Here is a 12,493-nt window from a genome sequence, read left to right as displayed (position 1 = left end):
TCTCATCACTATGGGCTCAGGTATTACCCCAGCACTGTAATATGTACAGTATCAGGACATGAATAACCTGTCACCATCTCATCACTATGGGCTCAGGTATTACCCCAGCACTGTAATATGTACAGTATCAGGACATGAATAACCTGTCACCATCTCATCACTATTGGCTCAGGTATTACCCCAGCACTGTAATATGTACAGTATCAGGACATGAATAACCTGTCACCATCTCATCACTATTGGCTCAGGTATTACCCCAGCACTGTAATATGTACAGTATCAGGACATGAATAACCTGTCACCATCTCATCACTATGGGCTCAGGTATTACCCCAGCACTGTAATATGTACAGTATCAGGACATGAATAACCTGTCACCATCTCATCACTATGGGCTCAGGTATTACCCCAGCACTGTAATATGTACAGTATCAGGACATGAATAACCTGTCACCATCTCATCACTATGGGCTCAGGTATTACCCCAGCACTGTAATATGTACAGTATCAGGACATGAATAACCTGTCACCATCTCATCACTATGGGCTCAGGTATTACCCCAGCACTGTAATATGTACAGTATCAGGACATGAATAACCTGTCACCATCTCATCACTATGGGCTCAGGTATTACCCCAGCACTGTAATATGTACAGTATCAGGACATGAATAACCTGTCACCATCTCATCACTATGGGCTCAGGTATTACCCCAGCACTGTAATATGTACAGTATCAGGACATGAATAACCTGTCACCATCTCATCACTATGGGCTCAGGTATTACCCCAGCACTGTAATATGTACAGTATCAGGACATTGTCACAATCAAGACTAAACGCTGTACTGATAATGTAATGTACATCTGTCTGATCCGAGTATTTTGTTTGTGTGTGTGTCCCAGGTCTTCAAGGAGGAGATGTCCCCTCTGAGGCAGGACGTGTGTGAAGTGAACGAGCTTTCTGGTGAGCTGGCTCCTCTGGATGTCCAGCTGTCCTCCATCTCCTCCAGACAACTGGACAACCTCAACATGCGCTGGAAACTACTACAGGTGGGCAATGCGTGTCACGCCTAACACCTTCCCACCTTTACAGGTGGGCAATGAGTGTCACGCCTAACACCTTCCCCCCTTTACAGGTGGGCAATGCGTGTCACGCCTAACACCTTCCCCCCTTTACAGGTGGGCAATGAGTGTCACGCCTAACACCTTCCCCCCTTTACAGGTGTGCAATGCGTGTCACGCCTAACACCTTCCCCTCTTTACAGGTGGGCAATGAGTGTCACGCCTAACACCTTCCCCCCTTTACAGGTGTGCAATGCGTGTCACGCCTAACACCTTCCCCCCTTTACAGGTGGGCAATGCGTGTCACGCCTAACACCTTCCCCCCTTTACAGGTGGGCAATGCGTGTCACGCCTAACACCTTCCCCCCTTTACAGGTGGGCAATGAGTGTCACGCCTAACACCCTCCCCTCTTTACAGGTGGGCAATGAGTGTCACGCCTAACACCTTCCCCTCTTTACAGGTGGGCAATGCGTGTCACGCCTAACACCTTCCCCCTTTACAGGTGGGCAATGAGTGTCACGCCTAACACCTTCCCCCCTTTACAGGTGGGCAATGAGTGTCACGCCTAACACCTTCCCCTCTTTACAGGTGGGCAATGCGTGTCACGCCTAACACCTTCCCCCCTTTACAGGTGGGCAATGCGTGTCACGCCTAACACCTTCCCCCCTTTACAGGTGGGCAATGAGTGTCACGCCTAACACCTTCCCCCCTTTACAGATGGGCAATGAGTGTCACGCCTAACACCTTCCCCTCTTTACAGGTGGGCAATGCGTGTCACGCCTAACACCTTCCCCCCTTTATGTGCCACGAGAAGAGGTGTCACAGCTACAACCCTCCTCCCTTCTAGGAGTTGTCATACTTGGGTGTAGGTGTCACAACTAACATGTCCCTCCTTTTAGGAGCCATCTTATTCTCCCCTCTGCTTGTCTGTACACATGTTTATTGTCCTTCAATGTCATACTAGCTCTCCTACTGTCTTGTAATCATGTATTTCTGTCCCTCTCTTTTCACCTGTTTGTTCTTGTTCTTTCTCTCATTATTCCTTCCCTCTCTCTCTGTCTGTCAGCACGCTGCAGCTCAGACACACCGTGAGGGAAGGGGAGAGGTGGCCCTCCACTTGTCTGCCTCTACAGGGGCCTTATTTCTGTATTGGGACTGTTTCCTTCTGTTACTGTAGATCAAATTCACCCCGCCCCTCTTTTGATCACTTGGTTTAATCTGATTTGGGACACGCTCTGTGTTTTTGGGGCTGGGCAGGATTCACCCCTGGTGGTTTTGACTCACAGAGAGTTTTGTGTGTGTGTGTGTGCGTCCGTCTCCTCTTGTGTGATCTAAATTTCCCTTAGATATGTCAGTCCAACCCATCTCTATGGTGTTGGTGTCCTTGCTCAAGGTTCCAGTGCTTTAGCATTGTATGATCTGTGTCCTGGTCCAGCTTACTGATGGCTGGGATCAGAACCCTACTCTAACACCCCTCAGGCTCAGTTGTCACTGTAGTGCTTGAATCAATCTGGGTTTGTACTGCATGTATGAGTGGGCTTGACAGTGTTTGTGAGAGAGAGACAAGAGACAAATAAAGAAAGAGAGAGATCCTTCTCCATACCCCCCACCCCTGGCATTACCATGCATGAGTCGATGATGACCACTGATATAGGAAGCCACTTTGATCTGATCAAACAGAAGGGCACACAGCAGGACTCAGAACCCAGTTGCCAGTCACCCCATAGAGATTCACTGGGGTATGATGAAACTGTGAAAGCCAAGTCTCCTGGTTCCCTGTGTAGAGACGGCCTTATTTCCTCCCTGTAGGGAGGATGACTGAGTCACTGCTCACAGTGAGGACACTCAGCAACACACACACACAGCTGGGCCGGTCGATATAGAGCTGGCGGGGTGCAGATGTGTGTGTAACGCTCTCTCTCCTCTTTCTGGTGTGCAGGTGGCCGTTGAGGAGAGACTGAAACTCCTTCAGGAAGCCCACAGAGACTTTGGCCCGTCCTCCCAGCACTTCCTCTCCAGTGAGTAGCCAATGACTGCCCTTGATATGTAATACAGCCTACGAATGTCTTGGCGGTAGCCTATCCATGATGGGGGAGGAATTTCTGTAAATTTTGCTGTTGTTATTTTTGTCAGGGTTGTTTTGATGTCAGCCATCATCCACTGCCTCCTATACACACGCACACAGACAGACACACACAGACACACTCACACAGACAGACACACACACACACAGACACACACACACACACACACGCACACAGACAGACGCACACAGACAGACACACACAGACAGACACACACAGACAGACACACTCACACAGACATACACACACACACAGACACACACACAGACACGCACACAGACAGACACACTCACACAGACAGACACACACACACAGACACACTCACACACACACGCACACAGACAGACACACTCACACAGACCGACACAGACAGACACACACACACACACACAGACAGACACACACACAGACACACTCACACAGACAGACACACACAGACACACACACAGACAGACACACACAGACACACACACACAGACAGACACACACAGATAGACTCACACAGACACACACACAGACAGACACACACAGATAGACTCACACAGACAGACACACACAGACACAGACACACACACACAGACAGACACACACAGACACACGCACACAGACACACACACACACAGACAGACACACACAGACACACACACACGGACACACTCACACAGACAGACACACTCACACAGACACACTCACACAGACACACTCACACAGACAGACACACACAGACAGACACACACACAGACACACAGACACACACACACACACACACACACAGACAGACACACACAGACACACTCACACAGACAGACACACACAGACACACTCACACAGACATATACACACAGAGTCAAGCAGGCTGTTTGCAGGCCACAAGGTTCTTTACTCTTGAATAATTCAAGGCTTAATTACAACTCTCCTCTGACTTCCTCTAGTTATTCTCCTCTCAGACCAGAGTGGTCATTAACCAGGAAGAGAATGAGGGAGGGAGGGGGGAGGGAGGGAGGGAAGAGACGAGGTGGGATAGAGGGCAGAGAGTGAGAACATTAGGAACAGACAGAGAAAGCCAGACTACCTCTCCCTCCTTCCATCCCCATTTACAAAATGTATACACCCCAGGAATATTGTTTTTCATGACTATGTCCCCTTCCTCTCTCCATCTCATATGCAACCCCTCTTTTATCTACCCCATTTGGCTTTGACATGGATCCAAAATGTCCGCTGTATGATAACAGGATGGGATGGGGAGGAAACTGAGCCACTTCGTGTCCATAGACTTGAGTGGTGCTGACAGCTGAGTTACTGTACCAGACAAGATGCCATTTTGACAAGATGACATTCTGGCGCTCCTTTCATCTCTCATACAGTAGATATTAAAATACTATGAAAAGGAATGGTAGATTAGAACTAGGTTTCCCCTAAGGGATCAAGAAAGTGTCTGTCTGTCCACCCATCCATCCATATATATTCACCCTCCACATACAGTGGCTTGCGAAAGTATTCACCCCCTTGTAGTTTTACAACCTGGAATTAAAATAGATTTTTGCGGGTGGGTTGTAATCATTTGATTTACACAACATGCCTACCACTTTGAAGATACAAAATATTTTTTGTTGTGAGACAAACAAGAAATAAGACAAAAAAAACTAAAAATTGAGTGTGCATAACTATTCACCCCCCCCAAAGTCAATACTTTGTAGAGCCACCTTTTGTAGCAATTACACCTGCGAGTCTCTTGGGGTATGTCTCTATAAGCGTGGCACATCTAGCCACTGGGATTTTTCCATTCTTCAAGACGAAACTGCTCCAGCTCCTTCAAGTTGGATGGGTTCCGCTGGTGTACAGCAATCTAAGTCATACCACAGATTCTCAATTGGATTGAGGTCTGGGCTTTGACTAGGCCATGCCAAGACATTTAAATGTTTCCCCTTAAACCACTCAAGTGTTGCTTTAGCAGTATGCTTAGGGTCATTGTCCTGCTGGAAGGTGAACCTCGGTCTCAGTCTCAAATCTCTGGAAGATTGAAACAGGTTTCCCTCAAGAATTTCCCTGTATTTAGCACCATCCATCATTACTTCAATTCTGACCAGTTTCCCACCCAGTCCCTGCCGATGAAAAACAGCCACCACCACACTTCACTGTGGGGATGGGGTGATGGGAGGTGTTGGGTTTGCGCCAGGCATAGTGTATTCCTTGATGGCCAAAAAGCAACATTTTAGTCTCGTCTGACCAGAGTACCCTCTTCCATATGTTTGGGGAGTCTCCCACATGCCATTTGGCGAACACTAAACGTGTTTGCTTATTTTTTTTCTTTAAGCAATTGCTTTTTTTCTGGCCACTCTTCCGTAAAGCCCAGCTCTGTGGAGTGTACGGCTTAGTGGTCCTATGGACAGATACTCCAATCTCCACTGTGGAGCTTTGCGGCTCCTTCAGGGTTATCTTTAGTCTCTTTGTCGCCTCTCTGATTAATGCCCTCCTTGCCTGGTCTGAGATTTGGTGGGCGGCCCTCTCTTGGCAGGATTGTTGTGGTTCCATATTCTTTCAATTTTTTAATAATGTATTTAATGGTGCTCCGTGGGTTGTTCAAAGTTTCTGATATTTTTATATAACCCAACCGTGATCTGTACTTCTTCACAACTTTGTCCCTGACCTGTTTGGAGAGCTCCTTGGTCTTCATGGTGCTGCTTGCTTGGTGGTGTCCCTTGCTTAGTAGTGCTGCAGACTCTGGGGCCTTTCAGATCAGGTGATTATATATATATTGAGATCATGTGACAGATCATGTGACACTTAGATTGCACACAGGTGGACTTTATTTAACTAATTATGTGACTTCTGAAGGTAATTGGTTGCACTTATTTAAGGGCTTCATAGCAAAGGGGGTGAATACATATGCACGCAACACTTTTCAGTTTTACATTTTGGAATATTTTGTGCATGTCCATTACATGAAATCCAAATAAAAATCCATTTCAATTACAGGTTGTAATGCAACAAAATAGGAAAAATGCCAAGGGGAATGAATACTTTTGCAAGGCACTGTATCCCTACATCCCTCCAATTATCCCGCCATCCATCCCTCCATCTATATCCCTCTATCTATCCCTCCATCCATCCCTCCTTCTATCCCTCCCTCCATCTATATCCCTCTATCTATCCCTCTATCTATCCCTCCATCTATCCCTCCATCTATCCCTCTATCTATCCCTCCATCCATCCCTCCTTCTATCCCTCTATATCCCTCCATCTATCCCTCTATCTATCCCTCTATCTATCCCTCCATCCATCCCTCCATCTATCCCTCTATCTATCCCTCCATCTATCCCTCCATCTATATCCCTCTATCTATCCCTCCATCTATATCCCTCCATCTATATCCCTCTATCTATCCCTCTATCTATCCCTCTATCTATCCCTCTATCTATCCCTCCATCTATATCCCTCTATCTATCCCTCCATCTATATCCCTCTATCTATCCCTCCATCTATATCCCTCTATCTATCCCTCTATCTATCCCTCCATCCATCCCTCCTTCTATCCCTCCCTCCATCTATATCCCTCTATCTATCCCTCTATCTATCCCTCCATCTATCCCTCTATCTATCCCTCTATCTATCCCTCCATCTATCCCTCCATCTATCCCTCTATCTATATCCCTCTATCTATCCCTCTATCTATCCCTCCATCTATATCCCTCTATCTATCCCTCTATCTATCCCTCCATCTATATCCCTCTATCTATCCCTCTATCTATCCCTCTATCTATCCCTCCATCTATATCCCTCTATCTATCCCTCCATCTATATCCCTCTATCTATCCCTCCATCTATATCCCTCTATCTATCCCTCTATCTATCCCTCCATCTATCCCTCCATCCATCCCTCCATCTATCCCTCCATATATCCCTCTATCTATCCCTCCATCTATCCCTCTATCTATCCCTCCATCTATCCCTCTATCTATCCCTCTATCTATCCCTCCATCTATCCCTCTATCTATCCCTCCATCTATCCCTCTATCTATCCCTCCATCTATCCCTCCATCTATCCCTCTATCTATCCCTCTATCTATCCCTCCATCTATCCCTCTATCTATCCCTCCATCTATCCCTCTATATATCCCTCTATCTATCCCTCTATCTATCTATCTATCCCTCATCTATCCCTCTACCTATCCCTCTATCTATCCCTCCATCTATCCCTCTATATATCCCTCTACCTATCCCTCCCTCTATCTATCCCTCTACCTATCCCTCCATCTATCCCTCTACCTATCCCTCCCTCTATCTATCCCTCTACCTATCCCTCCCTCTATCTATCCCTCCATCTATCCCTCTATATATCCCTCTACCTATCCCTCCCTCTATCTATCCCTCTACCTATCCCTCCCTCTATCTATCCCTCTATCTATCCCTCTACCTATCCCTCCCTCTATCTATCCCTCTACCTATCCCTCCCTCTATCTATCCCTCTATCTATCCCTCTATCTATCCCTCTATCTATCCCTCCATCTATCCCTCCTTCTATCCCTCCATCCATCCCTCTATCTATCCCTCCATCTATCCCTCTATCTATCCCTCCATCCATCTATCCCTCTATCTATCCCTCTATCTATCCCTCCTTCTATCCCTCCCTCCATCTATATCCCTCTATCCCTCCCTCCATCTATCCCTCCTTCTATCCCTCCTTCTATCCCTCTACCTATCCCTCCCTCCATCCATCCCTCTATCTATCCCTCCTTCTATCCCTCCCTCCATCTATATCCCTCTACCTATCCCTCCTTCTATCCCTACCTCCATCTATCCCTCTACCTATCCCTCCCTCCCTCCATCCATCCCTCTATCTATCCCTCCTTCTATCCCTCCTTCTATCCCTACCTCCATCTATCCCTCTACCTATCCCTCCCTCCCTCCTTCTATCCCTCCTTCTATCCCTCCCTCCATCTATATCCCTCTACCTATCCCTCCTTCTATCCCTCCCTCCATCTATCCCTCCTTCTATCCCTCCCTCCCTCCATCTATCCCTCTATCTATCCCTCCTTCTATCCCTCTCCCTCCATCTATCCCTCTACCTATCCCTCCCTCCATCTATCCCTCCATCTATCCCTCCCTCCATCTATTCCTCTATCTATCCCTCCTTCTATCCCTCCTTCTATCCCTCCTTCTATCCCTCCTTCTATCCCTCCTTCTATCTATCCCTCTACCTATCCCTCCCTCCATCTATCCCTCCATCTATCCCTCCCTCCATCTATTCCTCTATCTATCCCTCCTTCTATCCCTCCTTCTATCCCTCCCTCCATCTATCCCTCTACCTATCCCTCTATCTATCCCTCCTTCTATCCCTCCCTCCATCTATATTCCTCTATATATCCCTCTATCTATCCCTCTACCTATCCCTCTACCTATCCCTCCTTCTATCCCTCCCTCCATCTATATTCCTCTATATATCCCTCTACCTATCCCTCTATCTATCCCTCCTTCTATCCCTCCCTCCATCTATATTCCTCTATATATCCCTCTATCTATCCCTCTACCTATCCCTCTACCTATCCCTCTATCTATCCCTCCTTCTATCCCTCCCTCCATCTATAATCCTCTATATATCCCTCTATCTATCCCTCTACCTATCCCTCTACCTATCCCTCCTTCTATCCCTCCCTCCATCTATCCCTCCTTCTATCCCTCCCTCCATCTATATTCCTCTATCTATCCCTCTACCTATCCCTCTACCTATCCCTCTATCTATCCATCCTTCTATCCCTCCCTCCATCTATCCCTCCTTCTATCCCTCCTTCTATCCCTCACTCCATCTATATTCCTCTAGATATCCCTCTATCTATCCCTCCCTCCATCTATCCCTCTACCTATCCCTCTATCTATCCCTCCTTCTATCCCTCCCTCCATCTATCCCTCTACCTATCCCTCCTTCTATCCCTCCCTCCATCTATCCCTCTACCTATCCCTCCTTCTATCCCTCCCTCCATCTATATTCCTCTATATATCCCTCTATCTATCCCTCCCTCCATATATCCCTCCCTCCATCTATCCCTCTACCTATCCCTCCTTCTATCCCTCCCTCCATCTATATCCCTCTACCTATCCCTCCATCTATCCCTCCCTCCATCTATATCCCTCTATCTAACCCTCCATCTATCCCTCCCTCCCTCCATCTATATCCCTCCATCTATATCCCTCCATCTATCCCTCCCTTCATCTATATCCCTCTACCTATCCCTCCATCTATCCCTCCCTCCATCTATATCCCTCTATCTAACCCTCCATCTATCCCTCCCTCCATCTATATCCCTCTATCTATCCCTCCATCTATATCCCTCTATCTATCCCTCCTTCTTTCCCTCCCTTCATCTATATCCCTCTACCTATCCCTCCATCTATATCCCTCTACCTATCCCTCCATCTATCCCTCCCTCCATCTATATCCCTCTACCTATCCCTCCATCTATCCCTCCCTCCATCTATATCCCTCCATCTATCCCTCCCTCCATCTATATCCCTCCATCTATATCCCTCTATCTAACCCTCCATCTAACCCTCCATCTATCCCTACATCTATCCCTCCCTCCATCTATATCCCTCTACCTATCCCTCTATCTAACCCTCCATCTATCCCTCCCTCCATCTATATCCCTCTATCTATCCCTCCATCTATCCCTCCCTCCATCTATATCCCTCCATCTATATCCCTCTATCTATCCCTCTATCTAACCCTCCATCTATCCCTCCATCTATCCCTCCCTCCATCTATATCCCTCTACCTATCCCTCCATCTATCCCTCCCTCCATCTATATCCCTCTATCTAACCCTCCATCTATCCCTCCCTCCATCTATCCCTCCCTCCAGCTATATCCCTCTATCTAACCCTCCATCTATCCCTCCCTCCATATATCCCTCTACCTATCCCTCCTTCTATCCCTCCCTCCATCTATATCCCTCTACCTATCCCTCCATCTATCCCTCCCTCCATCTATATCCCTCTATCTAACCCTCCATCTATCCCTCCCTCCATCTATATCCCTCTATCTATCTATCCCTCCATCTATCCCTTCCTTCATCTATATCCCTCTACCTATCCCTCCATCTATCCCTCCCTCCATCTATATCCCTCTATCTAACCCTCCATCTATCCCTCCCTCCATCTATATCCCTCTATCTATCCCTCCATCTATATCCCTCTATCTATCCCTCCTTCTATCCCTCCCTCCATCTATATCCCTCTACCTATCCCTCCATCTATCCCTCCCTCCATCTATATCCCTCTATCTATCCCTCCATCTATCCCTCCCTCCATCTATATCCCTCCATCTATATCCCTCTATCTATCCCTCTATCTAACCCTCCATCTAACCCTCCATCTATCCCTCCATCTATCCCTCCCTCCATCTATATCCCTCTACCTATCCCTCTATCTAACCCTCCATCTATCCCTCCCTCCATCTATATCCCTCTATCTAACCCTCCATCCATTCATTTTTTTCTCCATACAGTGAATATGCAGGCAGTGTGTGTAGGTTAGGTGTATACAGGGGAGGGAAAGGCTTCCATCAACTTCTGAGCGCCTCTCTGTGAATGGCTTACGACAGCTCATATTCCTCTCTGTGAATGGCTTACGACAGCTCATGTTCCTCTCTGTGAATGGCTTACGACAGCTCATGTTCCTCTCTGTGAATGGCTTACGACAGCTCATGTTCCTCTCTGTGAATGGCTTACGACAGCTCATGTTCCTCTCTGTGAATGGCTTACGACAGCTCATGTTCCTCTCTGTGAATGGCTTACGACAGCTCATGTTCCTCTCTGTGAATGGCTTACGACAGCTCATGTTCCTCTCTGTGAATGGCTTACGACAGCTCATGTTCCTCTCTGTGAATGGCTTACGACAGCTCATGTTCCTCTCTGTGAATGGCTTACGACAGCTCATGTTCCTCTCTGTGAATGGCTTACGACAGCTCATGTTCCTCTCTGTGAATGGCTTACGACAGCTCATGTTCCTCTCTGTGAATGGCTTACGACAGCTCATGTTCCTCTCTGTGAATGGCTTACGACAGCTCATGTTCCTCTCTGTGAATGGCTTACGACAGCTCATGTTCCTCTCTGTGAATGGCTTACGACAGCTCATGTTCCTCTCTGTGAATGGCTTACGACAGCTCATGTTCCTCTCTGTGAATGGCTTACGACAGCTCATGTTCCTCTCTGTGAATGGCTTACGACAGCTCATGTTCCTCTCTGTGAATGGCTTACGACAGGTCATGTTCCTCTCTGTGAATGGCTTACGACAGCTCATGTTCCTCTCTGTGAATGGCTTACGACAGCTCATGTTCCTCTCTGTGAATGGCTTACGACAGCTCGTAAAGTCTTATGTCATCACATTTGACAGCTTTTATTGTCCTGTCAGTCTGCTGGTTGTTTTTGGACTTTGAAGATCAGCTAACTCATCCGCTTCTTTCCGTTTGTTCTCCCCTTTGTCTGTGAAGTCTAAGAATAACATGCCATTAGAATATATTAAACAGCTATTATTAAGAGGACGCAGCCCCTTCTCACAGATAGAGCCGTCTTAACTCGTTCCAACTGTCCAATAGTTATGCACATTACTTTTGACATTTCATGCACAGTGGGAATGTTATTTGGAGAAAAGTCCATTACGTTATGGAGCTATTAGTGGATGTTTGCGGAAGCAGTCGACTCGGGAGACTAAATAGATTATTGTGCTGCAAATAACGCTGTGTTTTTAATGGTATATTTTTTCTCCACAGCCTCTGTGCAGCTCCCGTGGCAGAGAGCCGTGTCTCAGAATAAGGTTCCATACTACATCAAGTGAGTTCTACTGTACTGACTGGTAACATACTGATTATGTATGCTAGACGAATCACTTTCTTTATGCTTATTTTCTGGTAAGTATTTGCATAACAATGGTTGAAACCTGCTGTGTGTGTGTTTTTATGCACGCATGTGCGGTTGGTTTTACTTGTGAGCGTGTATGAGTGCATGATTCTATTCATACTCAGTTTTCCAGTTGAATTCTTGGAAGTTTCCACTGTTGTAATATTGAATTGGAGGTGATTTTAGGTGTCATGGCTACTGTTGCTCATTCATTTAGCTGGGAGACTTTTCAACTGGCACAATACCTGTGATAATGCCTAGGTATTCATGGCCTCCATTATCGTAGTACCATAGCAGAGATATTGCTGCTTAAGATCACATTTCCCATTGTAATACATTCACAGTCAAGCAGCACAGCAGACAGTGTGTCCATTTAAAAGGCAGATGGGGAGAGAGAGCTTTGTGCTGATAGCTACTCAGTATGGCTTTCAAAGTGTCTCAATGCACCTTGGACA

The 12,493-nt window shown here is 46.8% G+C and overlaps 1 protein-coding gene across 6 annotated transcripts in view; it reads left to right on the top strand.

Moving 5' to 3' along the window:
* Positions 1-12,493, top strand: part of utrn (utrophin) — a 407,872-nt gene that overhangs the window by 294,114 nt on the left and 101,265 nt on the right. For all 6 annotated transcript variants that reach the window (XM_065026301.1, XM_065026305.1, XM_065026302.1 and 3 more), the window contains 3 exons: positions 905-1,051; positions 3,004-3,082; positions 11,912-11,972. In XM_065026301.1, the coding sequence (XP_064882373.1) occupies positions 905-1,051; positions 3,004-3,082; positions 11,912-11,972 (287 nt within the window). The remainder of the gene's footprint in view (positions 1-904; positions 1,052-3,003; positions 3,083-11,911; positions 11,973-12,493) is intronic.

Source organism: Oncorhynchus nerka, linkage group LG13 (genome assembly GCF_034236695.1).
Source record: "Oncorhynchus nerka isolate Pitt River linkage group LG13, Oner_Uvic_2.0, whole genome shotgun sequence".
Taxonomy (NCBI): domain Eukaryota; kingdom Metazoa; phylum Chordata; class Actinopteri; order Salmoniformes; family Salmonidae; genus Oncorhynchus; species Oncorhynchus nerka.
Note: the sequence above shows the minus strand (reverse complement) of the source record. Positions and strands in the feature narration are given on the sequence as shown.